At 45.9% G+C, this 19408-nt stretch overlaps 1 protein-coding gene across 22 annotated transcripts in view; it reads right to left on the minus strand.

Annotated features, from left to right (window-relative positions):
- Positions 1-19408, minus strand: part of LOC135010635 (thrombospondin-4-like) — a 509209-nt gene that overhangs the window by 229307 nt on the left and 260494 nt on the right. For 18 of the 22 annotated variants that reach the window (XM_063952413.1, XM_063952406.1, XM_063952410.1 and 15 more), the window contains 2 exons: positions 11619-11663; positions 10672-10716 (listed from right to left, as the gene is read on the minus strand). In XM_063952413.1, the coding sequence (XP_063808483.1) occupies positions 10672-10716; positions 11619-11663 (90 nt within the window). The remainder of the gene's footprint in view (positions 1-10671; positions 10717-11618; positions 11664-19408) is intronic. The other 4 variants (XM_063952411.1, XM_063952409.1, XM_063952403.1 and 1 more) reach the window with 1 other exon arrangement.

Raw genomic sequence — 19408 nt, forward strand, 5'->3', positions numbered from 1 at the left:
CATCAGTAGAGGCAATTCCCAGCAATTTTTTTAAACTCTGACCCCTGTATTTCAAAAACTGTGAGGCCTAGAGCAGAAAAATTTGGCATGGGTTAATAGCTACGTGGTTAAATCAAGTGTACAAAGTATCATGAAAATCTGAGTTGGTGGGTGTCATGCCTGGATGAACTGACATGGAATGACCCAGGCAGGAAGTATGTGGAATCAACCAAATCTGGAGCACTAGCAGCACTAGCAGTGGGGGGAACAGTACCGGATACACCACCTACTGCACAAAGTCACCAGCAGAGACTCAAAGATGGGAGATCACAAAATGGCAGCGGGTACAGCCAGTACACCACTCGCACCAGCAAAACAGGCACCTGTGAGGGTCAAATTAATCAGTGTAAGTCAGGCAGAAGCAGTTTGTCTTGCAGATAGGGATCAGAGAGGAGCTCCCAAAGATAGAAGAAAGAAGACACTGGACTGAAAAAAAGAAAGAGCTGCTGGAAGGAAGACTGATGAGAGAGGAGGTGAACGAGAAGACTCCATGGTAATAATACCAAAAGAAGGAAGTCAGGATTGTAACAAATAATTCAGCCACTAGGTTCGTAGCACATACATATTTAATTAAGCACTAGGCCTGTGGTACTGTGGCAATTTTGCCATGCCCATCCAAAAAGTTGACCACCATAAAGAGCGCAAGGCTCTGACCTTCCACACTTTGCCTCACAGGATAGGACACTGAGCACAGATACACCAGAGTAGCTAATGTAGAGGCCACACAACACCATGGAGTAAATAGGTCTATGTTCAATATATGGAGTGTATTAGGCACTTGGTCTACTACACTGTGAAGGCATTTAGGTCTGGGGACAGATAGAAAGTGACCCCACTTATTGTGTAAGCATGGGAGTGTGTGTTGTGAGCATGAGGCCCTGCTCTAAATAAGCTGTTGAGTTTTTGGAGACCTGTGCGCAGGTCCCCTTGATAAGGTAACAGATTTGCTAAGTATTATAATGAGACCCATCTGGGCAACAGACAGTCAAGCTCCTGATAGGAGGAAACCCACAAGGTTATTCACTATGCACAATGTACTGTAGCAACCAGGGGTAATCCTTTGTTACCTTCAGATAGGTTCCCACAGTCACTCAATTGCCACTCATTTCCACTCAATTTTGACCACCTCACAGCTCACAATATTGTTTTCATCCGCTTGAGGTCAAAGGCTGCAGCATGCTGGCTTGTTATTAAGCGACAGAGCAGTGGCACAAACACACGGCAGTTTATAGCACATCTATGAAACATTGCCACAGGTAACTGGCATACAGTGCACAAAATTGTACTAACAATAGATCCATATGTGTTTTTTTCTTTTTTTCTTTTGAACTGGCAGCTCGGTTCAAACTGCGTGGAGTCACAGGGTTTTGAAAAAAAGTGCACTAGAGTAAAGGCACCAAACAGTACAAACAATAGAACTTACATATACAGTACCAGTCACAAGTTTGGACACACTTTCTCATTCAAATGAATGAGAAAGTGTGTCCAAACTTTTGACTGGTACTATATAGTAACATAGTAACATAGCAATTGAGGTTGAATAGAGACAAAATGCCCATCGTGTTCAACCTGTATTAAATTGCGTTGATTATAATGTACCTGCTGAAGTAATGTTTTATGACTAGTTAACAACTATAAATCATGTTACACCCAGATTAACAACGTCAATATTTTAAATTTTATAACCTTGGATATCATTTTCAATCAGAAATTTATACAATCCTTTTTTAAATGCATTTACAGAGTCCACCATTACTACCTTCCCTGGCAGTGAATTCCAAATCCTTATTGCCCTAACAGTGAAGAACCCTTTCCTCCATTGCATACAGAATTTTCTCTCCTCCAGCCTTAGCGAGTGCCCACATGTCCTAAACAGTGTTCTTTTAATAAATAATTTCTCTGATAACTCTTTCTAATGCCCCTTTACATATTTGAAGATATTAATAATGTCTCCTCTTAGACGCCTCTTTTCCAGTGTATACATATTCAACCTAGTAAGCCTTTCCTCATAATCCAGTCCCTCTAGCCCTTTAATCAATTTCGTAGCTCGTCTTTGAACCCTTTCGAGTTCACCGATATCTTTTGTATACACTGGTGCCCAAAACTGAACACAATATTCCAGGTGCGGACGTACTAATGATTTGTACAGCTGCAGGATTACATTCTCGTCCCTTGTCTCAATTCCCCGTTTTATGCATGCTAGCACCTTACTTGCCTTTTTTACTGCGCTTTGACATTGTGTACAGTTATTAAGCCTATTATCAATGAGTACTCCCAAATCTTTTTCCAATACTGTTAACCCTAGACTTTCCCCATTTAATATGTAGGATGCAAGTTTTTAGAGTCACAGTTCAATTCAAACTGCATGGAGTTGCAGAGCTTATAGATGCACCTGAACAAAGCATACTAGGGTAAAGCACACCAAACGGTACAAACAATACAAGAATATCTTTATTTAGCACTTCGTATCACAAGTTTCACTGCAGCAATTCAAAGGGGTTTTATTTTATTTTATTATGTACATGAATAATAACCACACAGGTGGACAGTGCACACAGGTTGTGCATACATTAAATAATAAAAATGTTACTTAAAAAAAAAAAGCAAAAAACTTAAAAAAAAAATGTTTTTATATTATTATTTTTGCAACTTGCAGTGAGAATACACATTGTAGTTCTGCTTGTGAACAGCCACTTTAGATGGACACAGCACCGCCGACACAGCAAAATACAGTGCAGAATACAGCAGCATGCCCCTGTACACACTGACTATTTAAAGCACAGATTGTGAGTCTGGACACAGTACAGCCAATACAGCAGAGTACAGCACAGCATACAGCACTGTTCCTCTATACACACTGATAATAGTGATGTGCACCGGCAATTTTTCGGGTTTTGTGTTTTGGTTTTGGGTTCGGTTCCGCGGCCGTGTTTTGGGTTCGAACGCGTTTTGGCAAAACCTCACCAAATTTTTTTTGTCGGATTCGGGTGTGTTTTGGATTCGGGTGTTTTTTTCAAAAAACCCTAAAAAACAGCTTAAATCATTGAATTTGGGGGATCATTTTGATCCCATAGTATTATTAACCTCAATAACCATAATTTCCACTCATTTTCAGTCTATTCTGAACACCTCACACCTCACAATATTATTTTTAGTCCTAAAATTTGCACCGAGGTCGCTGGATGGCTAAGCTAAGCGACCCAAGTGGCCGACACAAACACCTGGCCCATCTAGGAGTGGCACTGCAGTGTCACGCAGGATGGCCCTTCCAAAAAATACTCCCCAAACAGCACATGACGCAAAGAAAAAAAAAAAGAGGCGCAATGAGGTAGCTGTGTGAGTAAGCTAAGCGACCCTAGTGGCCGACACAAACACCTGGCCCATCTAGGAGTGGCACTGCAGTGTCACGCAGGATGGCCCTTCCAAAAAACACTCCCCAAACAGCACATGACGCAAAGAAGAAAAAAAAGAGGCGCAATGAGGTAGCTGTGTGAGTAAGCTAAGCGACCCTAGTGGCCGACACAAACACCTGGCCCATCTAGGAGTGGCACTGCAGTGTCACGCAGGATGGCCCTTCCAAAAAATACTCCCCAAACAGCACATGACGCAAAGAAGAAAAAAAAGAGGCGCAATGAGGTAGCTGTGTGAGTAAGCTAAGTGACCCTAGTGGCCGACACAAACACCTGGCCCATCTAGGAGTGGCACTGCAGTGTCACGCAGGATGGCCCTTCCAAAAAATACTCCCCAAACAGCACATGACGCAAAGAAGAAAAAAAAGAGGCGCAATGAGGTAGCTGTGTGAGTAAGCTAAGCGACCCTAGTGGCCGACACAAACACCTGGCCCATCTAGGAGTGGCACTGCAGTGTCACGCAGGATGGCCCTTCCAAAAAATACTCCCCAAACAGCACATGACGCAAAGAAGAAAAAAAAGAGGCGCAATGAGGTAGCTGTGTGAGTAAGCTAAGCAACCCTAGTGGCCGACACAAACACCTGGCCCATCTAGGAGTGGCACTGCAGTGTCACGCAGGATGGCCCTTCCAAAAAATACTCCCCAAACAGCACATGACGCAAAGAAGAAAAAAAGGGGGGGAATGAGGTAGCTGTGTAAGTAAGCTAAGCGACCCTAGTGGCCGACACAAACACCTGGCCCATCTAGGAGTGGCACTGCAGTGTCACGCAGGATGGCCCTTCCAAAAAATACTCCCCAAACAGCACATGACGCAAAGAAGAAAAAAAAGAGGCGCAATGAGGTAGCTGTGTGAGTAAGCTAAGCGACCCTAGTGGCCGACACAAACACCTGGCCCATCTAGGAGTGTCACTGCAGTGTCACGCAGGATGACCCTTCCAAAAAATACTCCCCAAACAGCACATGATGCAAAGAAGAAAAAAAAGAGGCGCAATGAGGTAGCTGTGTGAGTAAGCTAAGTGACCCTAGTGGCCGACACAAACACCTGGCCCATCTAGGAGTGTCACTGCAGTGTCACGCAGGATGGCCCTTCCAAAAAATACTCCCCAAACAGCACATGACGCAAAGAAAAATGAAAGAAAAAAGAGGTGCAAGATGGAATTGTCCTTGGGCCCTCCAACCCACCCTTATGTTGTATAAACAGGACATGCACACTTTAACCAACCCATCATTTCAGCGACAGGGTCTGCCACACGACTGTGACTGAAATGACTGGTTGGTTTGGGCCCCCACCAAAAAAGAAGCAATCTCTCCTTGCACAAACTGGCTCTACAGAGGCAAGATGTCCACCTCATCATCTTCATCCGATTCATCACCCCTTTCACTGTGTACATCCCCCTCCTCACAGATTATTAATTCATCCCCACTGGAATCCACCATCTCAGATCCCCGTGTACTTTCTGGAGGCAATTGCTGCTGGTGAATGTCTCCATGGAGGAATTGATTATAATTCATTTTAATGAACATCATCTTCTCCACATTTTCTGGAAGTAACCTCATACGCCGATTGCTGACAAGGTGAGCGGCGGCACTAAACACTCTTTCGGAGTACACACTGGAGGGAGGGCAACATAGGTAGAATAAAGCCAGTTTGTGCAAGGGCCTCCAAATTGCCTCTTTTCCCTGCCAGTATACGTACGGACTGTCTGACGTGCCTACTTGGATGCGGGCACTCATATAATCCTCCACCATTCTTTCAATGGGGAGAGAATCATATGCAGTGACAGTAGACGACATGTCAGTAATCGTTGGCAGGTCCTTCAGTCCGGACCAGATGTCAGCATCAGCAGTCGCTCCAGACTGCCCTGCATCACCGCCAGCGGGTGGGCTCGGAATTCTGAGCCTTTTCCTCGCACCCCCAGTTGCGGGAGAATGTGAAGGAGGAGATGTTGACAGGTCGCGTTCCGCTTGACTTGACAATTTTCTCACCAGCAGTTCTTTGAACCCCTGCAGACTTGTGTCTGCCGGAAAGAGAGATCCAACGTAGGTTTTAAATCTAGGATCGAGCACGGTGGCCAAAATGTAGTGCTCTGATTTCAACAGATTGACCACACGTGAATCCTGGTTAAGCGAATGAAGGGCTCCATCCACAAGTCCCACATGCCTAGCGGAATCGCTCTGTTTTAGCTCCTCCTTCAATGCCTCCAGCTTCTTCTGCAAAAGCCTGATGAGGGGAATGACCTGACTCAGGCTGGCAGTGTCTGAACTGACTTCACGTGTGGCAAGTTCAAAAGGCAGCAGAACCTTGCACAACGTTGAAATCATTCTCCACTGCGCTTGAGTCAGGTGCATTCCCCCTCCTTTGCCTATATCGTGGGCAGATGTATAGGCTTGAATGGCCTTTTGCTGCTCCTCCATCCTCTGAAGCATATAGAGGGTTGAATTCCACCTCGTTACCACCTCTTGCTTCAGATCATGGCAGGGCAGGTTCAGGTTTTTTTGGTGGTGCTCCAGTCTTCTGTACGCGGTGCCTGCACGCCGAAAGTGGCCCGCAATTCTTCTGGCCACCGACAGCATCTCTTGCATGCCCCTGTCGTTTTTTAAATAATTCTGCACCACCAAATTCAAGGTATGTGCAAAACACGGGACGTGCTGGAATTTGCCCAGATGTAATGCACGCACAATATTGCTGGCGTTGTCCGATGCCACAAATCCCCAGGAGAGTCCAATTGGGGTAAGCCATTCTGCGATGATCTTCCTCAGTTGCCGTAAGAGGTTTTCAGCTGTGTGCGTATTCTGGAAAGCGGTGATACAAAGCGTAGCCTGCCTAGGAACGAGTTGGCATTTGTGAGATGCTGCTACTGGTGCCGCCGCTGCTGTTCTTGCAGCGGGAGGCAATACATCTACCCAGTGGGCTGTCAGTCATGTAGTCCTGAGTCTGCCCTGCTCCACTTGTCCACATGTCCGTGGTTAAGTGGACATTGGGTACAACTGCATTTTTTAGGACACTGTGGAGTCTTTTTCTGACGTCCGTGTACATTCTCGGTATCGCCTGCCTAGAGAAGTGGAACCTAGATGGTATTTGGTAACGGGGGCACACTACCTCAAGAAATTGTCTAGTTCCCTGTGAACTAACGGCGGATACCGGACACACGTCTAACACCAACATAGTTGTCAAGGCCTCAGTTATCCGCTTTGCAACAGGATGACTGCTGTGATATTTCATCTTCCTCGCAAAGGACTGTTGGACAGTCAATTGCTTACTGGAAGTAGTACAAGTGGTCTTCCGACTTCCCCTCTGGGATGACGATCGACTCCCAGCAGCAAAAACAGCAGCGCCAGCAGGAGTAGGCATTACACTCAAGGATGCATCGGAGGAATCCCAGGCAGGAGAGGACTCGTCAGACTTGCCAGTGACATGGCCTGCAGGACTATTGGCTTTCCTGGGTAAGGAGGAAATTGACACTGAGGGAGTTGGTGGTGTGGTTTGCGCGAGCTTGGTTACAAGAGGAAGGGATTTACTGGTCAGTGGACTGCTTCCGCTGTCACCCAAAGTTTTTGAACTTGTCACTGACTTATTATGAATGCGCTGCAGGTGACGTATAAGGGAGGATGTTCCGAGGTGGTTAACGTCCTTACCCCTACTTATTACAGCTTGACACCTGTTGTCCGCATTTCTGTTGAAATACTTCCACACTAAAGAGCTGATTTTTTTGGTATTTTCACCAGGCATGTCAATGGCCATATTCCTCCCACGGACAACAGGTGTCTCCCCGGGTGCCTGTCTTAAACAAACCACCTCACCATCAGAATCCTCCTTGTCAATTTCCTCCCCAGCGCCAGCAACACCCATATCCTCATCCTGGTGTACTTCAACACTGACATCTTCAATTTCACTATCAGGAACTGGACTGCGGGTGCTCCTTTCAACACTTGCAGGGGGCGTGCAAATGGTGGAAGGCGCAAGCTCTTTCCGTCCAGTGTTGGGAAGGTCAGGCATCGCAACCGACACAATTGGACTCTCCTTTGGGATTTGTGATTTCGAAGAACGCACAGTTCTTTGCTGTGCTTTTGCCGCAAGTCTTTTCTTTTTTCTAGCGAGAGGATGAGTGCTTCCATCCTCATGTGAAGCTGAACCACTAGCCATGAACATAGGCCAGGGCCTCAGCCGTTCCTTGCCACTCCGTGTCGTAAATGGCATATTGGCAAGTTTACGCTTCTCCTCAGACGCTTTTAATTTTGATTTTTGGGTCATTTTTTTACTGATCTTTTGTGTTTTGGATTTTACATGCTCTGTACTATGAAATTGGGCATCGGCCTTGGCAGACGACGTTGATGGCATTTCATCGTCTCGGCCATGACTAGTGGCAGCAGCTTCAGCACGAGGTGGAAGTGGATCTTGATCTTTCCCTATTTTTTTAACCTCCACATTTTTGTTCTCCATATTTTGCGCACAACTAAAAGCCACCACAGGTATACAATGTAGATGGATGGATAGTATACTATTATTACTTATACTTATGGACGACGAGTGACGACACAGAGGTAGGTACAGCCGTGGCCTACCGTACTGCTGCTTAGTGCTTATATATATAATATACTGTATAACGGACCTGGTGGACACTGTCAGCAGACTGTTAAACAAACTAGTATGAAGAAAGAAAAAAAAAAACACCACAGGTATACAATGTAGATGGATGGATAGTATAGTATTACTTATACTTATGGACGACGAGTGCACTGACGACACAGAGGTAGGTACAGCCGTGGCCTACCGTACTGCTGCTTAGTGCTTATATATATAATATACTGTATAACGGACCTGGTGGACACTGTCAGCAGACTGCTAAACAAACTAGTATGAAGAAAGAAAAAAAAAACACCACAGGTATACAATGTAGATGGATGGATAGTATAGTATTACTTATACTTATGGACGACGAGTGCACTGACGACACAGAGGTAGGTACAGCCGTGGCCTACCGTACTGCTGCTTAGTGCTTATATATATAATATACTGTATAACGGACCTGGTGGACACTGTCAGCAGACTGCTAAACAAACTAGTATGAAGAAAGAAAAAAAAAACACCACAGGTACACAATGTAGATGGATGGATAGTATTAGTATTACTTATACTTATGGACGACGAGTGCACTGACGACACAGAGGTAGGTACAGCCGTGGCCTACCGTACTGCTGCTTAGTGCTTATATATATAATATACTGTATAACGGACCTGGTGGACACTGTCAGCAGACTGCTAAACAAACTAGTATGAAGAAAGAAAAAAAAAACACCACAGGTATACAATGTAGATGGATAGTATTAGTATTACTTATACTTATGGACGACGAGTGCACTGACGACACAGAGGTAGGTACAGCCGTGGCCTACCGTACTGCTGCTTAGTGCTTATATATATATAATATACTGTATAACGGACCTGGTGGACACTGTAAGCAGACTGCTAAACAAACTAGTATGAAGAAAGAAAAAAAAAAAACACCACAGGTATACAATGTAGATGGATGGATAGTATTAGTATTACTTATACTTATGGACGACGAGTGCACTGACGACACAGAGGTAGGTACAGCCGTGGCCTACCGTACTGCTGCTTAGTGCTTATATATATAATATACTGTATAACGGACCTGGTGGACACTGTCAGCAGACTGCTAAACAAACTAGTATGAAGAAAGAAAAAAAAACACCACAGGTATAGAATGTAGATGGATGGATAGTATAGTATTACTTATACTTATGGACGACGAGTGCACTGACGACACAGAGGTAGGTACAGCCGTGGCCTACCGTACTGCTGATTAGTGCTTATATATATAATATACTGTATAACGGACCTGGTCGACACTGTCAGCAGACTGCTAAACAAACTTGCATGAAGAAAGAAAAAAAAAACACCACAGTGTTTTTCAGGCAGACAAACGTATACTGGACTGGTGGTCACTGTCAGAAAAACTGTGCACTGTACTCCTGCTATAACTGCTCCCCAGTCCCCACAATTAGGCAGTGTGAGCAGTGCACTCAGCACAGATATATCATGCAGCAGTGCAGCACACTGAGTGAGCACAGATATGGTGGAGACTTTTTTTCAGGCAGAGAAACAAAGGATTAAACTAATCAAAACCCTGCACTGTACTCCCTAACAGCTGCTCCCCGTCCCCCCAATTATAACTAACTAAGTCACTCTGTGTTCTACTATAACAGAGAGGACGCCAGCCACGTCCTCTCCCTATCAATCTCAATGCACGTGTGAAAATGGCAGCGACGCGCGGCTCCCTTATATAGAATCCGAGTCTCGCGAGAATCCGACAGCGGGATGATGACGTTCGGGCGCGATCGGGTTAACCGAGCAAGGCGGGAGGATCCGAGTCGCTCGGACCCGTATAAAAAAAAGGTGAAGTTCGGGCGGGTTCAGATTCCGAGGAACCGAACCCGCTCATCACTAACTGATAATAGAGCACAGCTTGGAGTCTGGACACAGCACAGCCAATATAGCAGAGTACAGCACAGCATACATTAGCATGCCTGAGAGTGAAATGGCGCCGAGTCTCGACCGCGGCACCCTTATATAGAACCCAAAACCTGCGATAATCTGACACTGGAATGATGATGTTCAGATTCGAATTGAAATCCAAGCTTGGCGGGAAAACCCAAGCAAGGAATCGGATTTGACTTGGATCCCTATGTTCGGAGCTCATGTCTAGCTTTAATTAGCATTGCCAGTGTGCATGGGCTGTGTTCTTTTTTGCAGAGGCTGGGTTAGAGTGCAGTGAAATTGCAATCAAGGGGACAAGAGTGACCTTGGAAAGTAGAGTCCATATTTTGTTTTCTGTCTAGGCCAGTATGTCCAATGCATTCAGGTACCAGCACAGACCTTCTGTTTTCCCCCTGTTTGTGTCTTCTTCCCCTTTAGATCAATTCTGTATGACGCACTTAGGTGCTAGCACAGATAATGGTGCTTGTTTCTCAATTAATATTTGTGGGAGAAATCGTATATTTTGGGACACAAAAGCAGCCCACATAGTTTTCTATGGGGGCTGCTCTACTGTTGAATGTGATAGCCATTGTATCCTATGGGCTACATAACACACAATTTACCAGGAGAGGGCTCTGCGCATGCAGTAGCACAGGGGTCCGAAAGGAGAAGTGAAGTGATTGCACCTTTTGAAGTTAACAAAAAGGATTTGAGTGGCCTTACCTTGAGTAGAGGTTGGAAAGATTTTGCTATTATCTCTATCTTTATCTACATGTGTTGCAATTAAAAAAAGGAACGTAACATTAGTGTTAATTATAATTAGTCAGTACTGGTTATCACTGAATACCAAAAGAACAGCTACTTATTAAATCTGTCACATTGATATATGTAGTCTCATATTTGAGAAAATAAATACAGCTCAATAGCAGCCTTGATATATCGGTTAATCTCAGAAAAAAGAAGACAGGGCTTTCTTGAATGAAAAGAATAACAACTCTAAGAATAGACATAAAAAAAACTCACCGTCGCCCACTAGTTCTTGTGAACTACAAGATCCAACATGCCCGACTAGCCAGAGGTCATGTTGGGTTTGCAGTTCACAATAGCTGGAGAGCTTCAGCTTGCTTTTATTCTACGGCAACAGGCAAACATTACACAAGTCATTATTGTGCTACCTATCTAGCAGCCTACAGTTAGTCCTTGGCCAGGTCTGGTTGTGAATTACAGTTATTGTAGTGGAGTCATAGTGCGGTATCATATTAGCTGCGGTGAATTACTGCAGCTAATGGATTCCCCCACGGCTATTCTATTAGATCCATAGCCCGTCACTTATATGGGATTTTTCTGCAGAATCCCCAATAACCAGCCCCAGGAGACCCGTTATCGGACGGTAACACATGGGTACACACACTTATCACGGATCCCATGTTTTATCGCCCGATAATGTGTGATTTACCACAGGGTAAAAACGGGCTGTAATTGAATAGCCCAATAGCATTACTGGGCTAAAAAACCCGTCATTACCGTGCGGTAAGGTAACTCACCGCACGTAGTATGATACCGCTCTTAGGCTGAAAATACTCTCAAATATCTTGCAGCATCTCATAGATTCCATTCTCCATGACCTCACTTCTTTCTGCTATTAATAATAAGGGTGTGACTGAGCTTACCTTGACTAGTGGATGAAGGCCTTTCGTTATGAATCCCATCTTGATCTATACGTATAGGAAAACCACAATAGTGTTAATTAGCCAGTACTGCATATTATTGAATACAAAAACAAAATAGCTACTTATGAAGTCTTTCACATAGTCCACACATAGGGTCATATTTACTACATTCCATTTTTAAAATGCGATTGCAGTGTGATATTTTCATCTAAGGGTGTGTACACACGGTGAGATCTTTTCTTCCGATTCTGACTAAAAGATAGTGCTGATCACAAGGTGACAGTCACCTTGCGATCCCGATCCGATGCCGATGCGCGGCCCTGCGCGGTCGGCATCGGCAGAATAAATAGACTGTGCAGGCAAGTAAATCTTGACTATCTCTATAGAAGAGATAGTCAAGATTGACACTTAGCCAAAATCGCACAGTACCAGGATCGCAAGCACACTCATTATGTGTTTGTGATATTGGCTAAGTGCCGACCCGGCCTCCCGTCGCACAGTGAGAATCGGTTAAGTCCGAATCTCACCGTGTGTATACCCCCTAAGTGTGTATCACTTGAGTGTATTCAAATTTCCAGGCATGGACAGAGCTTGTAAGAAAGCTCTGTCCCTGCGAACCCCTCAGCACAATTATCACTGTTTCGGTTTTTTTAAACACAGTGAGAATGTTTATGTGCAGCCCAATCCCACGCCCCCCGAAACAACAATAGGTAAATGATCAACATAATTGAGCAACAAGTCCCATAATCCCAGCACAGCTAAAAGGAGGACATGATGAATATCCAGATGGACCACACTATCTTCAAAACACCCATAAAGTATATTTTAGGGTTCAATTTACACAAAAAAGGGACGTGGTAACTCATCTGCCTTAGGCTGATAATGCTAATTGTACCCACTTTTTTTTTTGCAACAAAAAAAATACTAAGGGGTAAATTTACTAAGGTCCCGATTTTGACCGAGATGCCGTTTTTTCTTCAAAGTGTCATCTCGGTAATTTACTAAACTCAAATCACGGCAGAGATGAGGGCATTCGTATTTTTTTGGAAGTAGTTGTAAAAAAATACGAATGAATACACCATCGGTCAAAATACGCCAGCAAATTAGTAGAACTTGGTAATTTACTAAAAAGTGCAAATCTCCAAAGAGGAAAACACTGCCGTGAAAAATTACAAATCGCAAAAAAGTGCTAAAAAAAAGCAGACCTGCTTTTTATATTCGTGATTGCATAGGCATGCAGGGATCCATGAGATCCGTGCATGTCTATCAGTGGGAAGGGGTGGGAAAGTGGTTTTTTTCCAAAAAAAAAATTGCGTGGGGTCCCCCCTCCTAAGCATAACCAGCCTCGGGCTCTTTGAGCCGATCCTGGTTGCAGAAATATGGGGAAAAAATTGACAGGGGTTCCCCCATATTTAAGCAACCAGCATCGGGCTCTGCGCCTGGTCCTGGTTCCAAAAATACGGGGGACAAAAAGAGTAGGGGTCCCCCGTATTTTTAAAACCAGCACCGGGCTCCACTAGCTGGACAGATAATGCCACAGCCGGGGGTCACTTTTATATAGTGCCCTGCGGCCGTGGCATCAAAAATCCAACTAGTCACCCCTGGCCGGGGTACCCTGGGGGAGTGGGGACCCCTTCAATCAAGGGGTCCCCCCCCCCCAGCCACCCAAGGGCCAGGGGTGAAGCCCGAGGCTGTCCCCCCCCATCCAATGGGCTGCGGATGGGGGGGCTGATAGCCTTTGTTGTAAATGAAAAGATATTGTTTTTAGCAGCAGTACTACAAGTCCCAGCAAGCCTCCCCCGCATGCTGGTACTTGGAGAACCACAAGTACCAGCATGCGGCGGAAAAACGGGCCCGCTGGTACCTGTAGTACTATTACTAAAAAAATACCCAAATAAACACAAGACACACACACCTTGAAAGTAAAGATTTATTACATACATGCACACAAACATACATACATACTTACCTTATGTTCACACGCAGGTCGGTCCTCTTGTCCAGTAGAATCCATGGGGTACCTGTAGAAAAAATTATACTCACAAAATCCAGTGTAGATCGGTCCTCTTCAAATCCATTTGTAATCCACGTACTTGTGAAAATAAAAAAACGGTGTCCCGACCACGAACTGAAAGGGGCCCCATGTTTTCACATGGGACTCCTTTCCCCGAATGCCAGAAACCCACTCTGACTTCTGTCTAAGTGGGTTTCTTCAGCCAATCAGGGAGCGCCACGTTGTAGCACTCTCCTGATCGGCTGTGTGCTCCTGTACTGAGTGACAGGCGGCACACGGCAGTGTTACAATGTAGCGCCTATGCGCTCCATTGTAACCAATGCTGGGAACCTTCTGCTCAGCGGTGACGTCACTTTAGGTCAACCGCAGGGCAGAAAGTTCCCACCATTGGTTACAATGGAGCGCATAGGCGCTACATTGTAACACTGCCGTGTGCCGCCTGTCATTCAGTACAGGAGCACACAGCCGATCAGGAGAGTGCTACAACGTGGCGCTCCCTGATTGGCTGAAGAAACCCACTTAGACAGAAGTCAGAGTGGGTTTCTGGCATTCGGGGAAAGGAGTCCCATGTGAAAACATGGGGCCCCTTTCAGTTCGTGGTCGGGACACCGTTTTTTTATTTTCACAAGTACGTGGATTACAAATGGATTTGAAGAGGACCGATCTACACTGGATTTTGTGAGTATAATTTTTTCTACAGGTACCCCTTGGATTCTACTGGAGAAGAGGACCGACCTGCGTGTGAACATAAGGTAAGTATGTATGTATGTTTGTGTGCATGTATGTAATAAATCTTTACTTTCAAGGTGTGTGTGTCTTGTGTTTATTTGGGTATTTTTTTAGTAATAGTACTACAGGTACCAGCGGGCCCGTTTTTCCGCTGCATGCTGGTACTTGTGGTTCTCCAAGTACCAGCATGCGGGGGAGGCTTGCTGGGACTTGTAGTACTGCTACTAAAAACAATATCTTTTCAGTTACAACAAAGGCTATCAGCCCCCCCATCCGCAGCCCATTGGATGGGGGGGGACAGCCTCGGGCTTCACCCCTGGCCCTTGGGTGGCTGGGGGGGGGAACCCTTGATTGAAGGGGTCCCCACTCCCCCAGGGTACCCCGGCCAGGGGTGACTAGTTGGATTTTTGATGCCACGGCCGCAGGGCACTATATAAAAGTGACCCCCGGCTGTGGCATTATCTGTCCAGCTAGTGGAGCCCGGTGCTGGTTTTAAAAATACGGGGGACCCCTACTCTTTTTGTCCCCCGTATTTTTGGAACCAGGACCAGGCGCAGAGCCCGATGCTGGTTGCTTAAATATGGGGGAACCCCTGTCATTTTTTCCCCCATATTTCTGCAACCAGGATCGGCTCAAAGAGCCCGAGGCTGGTTATGCTTAGGAGGGGGGACCCCACGCAATTTTTTTTTTAATTTTACACTGTTTAATTTAAAAAAAAAAAAAAAAAATGAACCCCAGCACGGATCACACAGATCCGGCCGAGATTAATTTTTAAAAAGTCGGCAGTGTTTTGCTAATCACTGCCGTAAAAATAGAAAAAAAAACACGAATGACATCGACATTGGAACAAAAGAAAAACCCGAATACGACAGCTTAGTAAATTAGTCGTAATCAATTCAAAAAGTTGCAGTTTTACACTTTCGATGTCATTCGTGATTGAACTTTGACCTTTTTCCGAAAATTACGAATGTTAGTAAATTTACCCCTAAGTATGAAGTAAAGGAATGTCTAATGAACTCTCAGAGTCAGGTAATATTGATAAAACATTTTTACTGGAATCTCCATATTTTGATTGATAAAGGGTCAAAATTTCAAAGTCATACGTGGATTGGGCACTGAGATGTGAATTCTTTTCACATCAGAAAAAAAACAAAGCATCAGTAGAGGCAATTCCCAGCAATTTTTTAAAACTTTGACCCCCTGTATTTCAAAAACTGTGAGGCCTAGAGCAGAAAAATTTGGCATGGGTTAATAGCTACGTGGTAAAATCAAGTGTACAAAGTATCATGAAAATCTGAGTTGGTGGGTGTCATGCCTGGATGAACTGACAAGGAATGGCCCAGACAGGAGGTATGTGGAATCAACCAAATCTGGAGTACTAGCAGCACTAGCAGTGGGGGGGAACAGTACCGGATACACCACCTACTGCACAAAGTCACTAGCAGAGACTCAAAGATGGGAGATCACAAAATGGCAGCGGGTACAGCCAGTACACCACTCGCACCAGCAAAATAGGCACCTGTGAGGGTCAAATGAATCAGTGTAAGTCAGGCAGAAGCAGTTTGTCTTGCAGATAGGGATCAGAGAGGAGCTCCCAAAGATAGAAGAAAGAAGACACTGGACTGAAAAAAAGAAAGAGCTGCTGGAAGGAAGACTGATGAGAGAGGAGGTGAGAGAGAAGACTCCATGGTAATAATACCAAAAGAAGGAAGTCAGGATTGGAACAAATAATTCAGCCACTAGGCCCGTAGCACATACATATTTAATTAAGCACTAGGCCTGTGGTACTGTGGCAATTTTGTCCTGCCCATCCAAAAAGTTGACCACCATAAAGAGCGCAAGGCTCTGACCTTCCACACTTTGCCTCACAGGATAGGACACTGAGCACAGATACACCAGAGTAGCTAATGTAGAGGCCACACAACACCATGGAGTAAATAGGTCTATGTTCAATATTGTCACGATACTGACTGTAGTTCTCGTATTTGGTGACTTACCCCTGCCATCTGTCCTGGATCCTGTGCCGTTTTGCTCACTGAGATAACAGCTTGTCAGCACCATGAGTTTCCTGAGTTCTCTGCCTGGAAGGTAATAGTTAACGAGCTCTACCTGTGATTAATCTTTGGTGTGAGTCTGAATTCAGCAATCTGAAGTTTAGGCCTAAAAGCCAGCATCCTCTGTTTGTTTGCAGAAGTTCAGGCTTCAGTGTTCTCTCGGCCTGCTAGGCCTCGCTACACTTCACAGCCTAGTCTAGAGTACTCACATGACAGTGACTGTTCACCTGACCCAGAGCTGTCCAATCCTGTGCCAGCTCTGAATCACCTGACACTGCTCACCAATCACCAAGGGCCAGGAAGTACAAGTCTGAAGGATGGAGTTGGAAACTCTGCCAGTTCCTCGTGTCACACACAGCTCTGTGTGAGCTTTGAAGCTGAGCTCCCTAAAGGTAACCCTTGTATTTTAGTTCCTGTAAAAACTCTGTTCCCTTGTTACCCGTTTGGATTACATTTGTGTTGCCATTGATATCCAGTATTTCCACGAGTCTCAACTTAAAGGCACAGTATGGTATTCCGCAGTCTCAACTTAAAGGCATAGTTGCAGTGTTTCATCTTAAAGGCACAGTACAGTATTCCACAGTCTCAACTTAAAGACACAGCTGCAGTGTTTCATCTTAAAGGCACAGTACAGTATTCCACAGTCTCAACTTAAAGGCACAGTTGCAGTGTTTCATCTTAAAGGTACAGTCGCAGTATTCCAGTCTCAACTGAAAACCACAGCTGCAGTATTCTACCGTCACAGCCGAAGGGTTCTTCAGCCTCGTACTAGAGTTATAGCTACAGTCATCGTTCTACTTTCAGTTGCGTTTCTAGTTATATCCGGTACCAGCCCGCATTACAGTTGCATCCCAGTCTCACCAGTAACCAGTCCGTCTTACTATCTTGCCAGTAACCTTGAGTACATAAGCACCTACTCCTGTGACACTATATCCACTACAGTCTCACCTATACATTCATCATCCTGCTATCAAAGTCCCTGGTGATCCAGTGGTCAGGATACGGCTTCCTCTGCCGAGGCCCGGGTTCGATCCCCGGTCAGGGATTGCTCCTTCTTCTCACTGATTCCTACAGACCAGCCTAATATTCACATAGTCTCCCAGTTGCCCGCACAGACTTCACTAACACCGGGTTCACAAAACCACAGTCATGACAGTAGGAACTGGCCGCATGGACCCGGCCGAAAGTGTTTGTCTGACGCAGGACCTCCTAAGCAATATTGCAGGACGCTTGGAGGGTTTGGAGTCGACTCAGCATCAATTGGCACAGTGTCTGCAGCGGAATTCGTTCTCCAGAGATTCTCTGACTTTCTGCACTAAGACTCTTGACCAACTGCAGATTTTCTACCAGATGTTATTACAGTTACAAGAACTTTTGTCTAGTATTCTTTCTGTGATGCCTGATCTCTTCAGGAATACTACCAACGTTGTTGATCCTGTTTTGTCCCATCCAGTTAATAGAGTCTCTTCCTCTGTGCAAGGAAAAGTTTTTCATCAGAGCTATCCACGGCCCAAGCTCTCTGAAGCTGAATGTCAGCGGCGTAGGGAGCCACACCTCTGTCTTTACTGTGGAAATTCCGGTCATTTTGTTAAAGACTGCATTCTTTGCAAGCCAGGAAATGGTGACAAATCTCAGTATCATAGTGCTCATGTCTACAAGTCATCCACAGTAGCCGATCCTGCTACTGCTGACGGGGGTATCAAGAAGGCTACTCTGAAAGAGACTCAAATTTATGACTGGGGTCCGGTGATTAAAAGACCTTATCCCAAGATGGGCGTCCAGAGAAGAATGTTCAAGCCATTTAGAGTCACAGAGGAGTCCATGTCTACAGCCCAAGGAGGCGCGTCTGTGTCTACAGCCCAAGGAGGGGCGTCCGTGCCTACAGCCCAAGGAGGGTCGTCCGTGCCTACAGCCCAAGGAGGGGCGTCCGTGCCTACAGCCCAAGGAGGGGCGTCCATGCCTACAGCCCAAGGAGGGGCATCCGTGCCTACAGCCCAAGGAGGGGCGTCCGTGCCTACAGCCCAAGGAGGGGCGTCCGTGTCTTCAGCCCCAGGAGGGGGTTCAGAGCGTGCAGCCCCAGGAGGGGGTTCTTCAGAGTGTCCAGCCCCAGGAGGGGGTTCTTCAGAGTGTCCAGCCCCAGGAGGGGGTTCTTCAGAGTGTCCAGCCCCAGGAGGGGGTTCTTCAGAGTGTCCAGCCCAAGGAGGGGGTTCTTCAGAGTGTCCAGCCCCAGGAGGGGGTTCTTCAGAGCATCCAGCCCCAGGAGGGGGTTCAGAGCGTCCAGCCCCAGTGAGGAGTTCAGAGCGTGCAGCCCCAGGAGGGGGTCCGAGTGTGCAGCCCCAGGAGGGTTATCCAGTGTTCAGGCTCTAGTAGGGGCATATGAGTCTTCTACTCAGGAAGGAGTGTCTGATCTGTCAACCCCAGGAGGGGTGCTGGAGATAGCAACCCTGAGAGAGGTGTCTGATTCGTCAACCCCAGGAGGGGTCACCACAGTTTCAGCCCCAAGGGAAGTATCCAGAGTCAAGTTTCCAGATGGGAATCTTTGTGCTACAGATGCAGTTATGAACTCCTGTTCGCCGTCTTCTGAGAGCACCACCATGTTGGCATCCAGCATGGTTCAGGTCCAGGATGGACCATCTGAACACTTGGATTCTACTCACTCTGGTTCCAGCCGGAATCCGTCTCCCCTGGTTCCAGCCGGTCCAGCAATACCCCAGGCCCAGCCTGGTCAGTCCGTCCCGGTTCCAGCCTGGTCAGTCTCCTTTGGTTCCAGCCAATTTAAGTATCCTTGGATCCAATCCGGTCCTACTTGTCCAGCCCAAGATTTCTCCAGTTTCAGTAAGTTCAAGCTCATCTGGACTCAAACCAATTCCAAGCATTGGTCCGAGTAAAGGACTTTTGTCAGTTAGTCCCAGTAAAGGACTTCCATCATCTAGTTCTAAAATTAGACTTCCGTCTGTCTCTGATTCTGTTTCCTCGTCTTCCAGCATTGAGTC

This window comes from Pseudophryne corroboree, chromosome 2 (genome assembly GCF_028390025.1).
Source record: "Pseudophryne corroboree isolate aPseCor3 chromosome 2, aPseCor3.hap2, whole genome shotgun sequence".
Classification (NCBI taxonomy): domain Eukaryota; kingdom Metazoa; phylum Chordata; class Amphibia; order Anura; family Myobatrachidae; genus Pseudophryne; species Pseudophryne corroboree.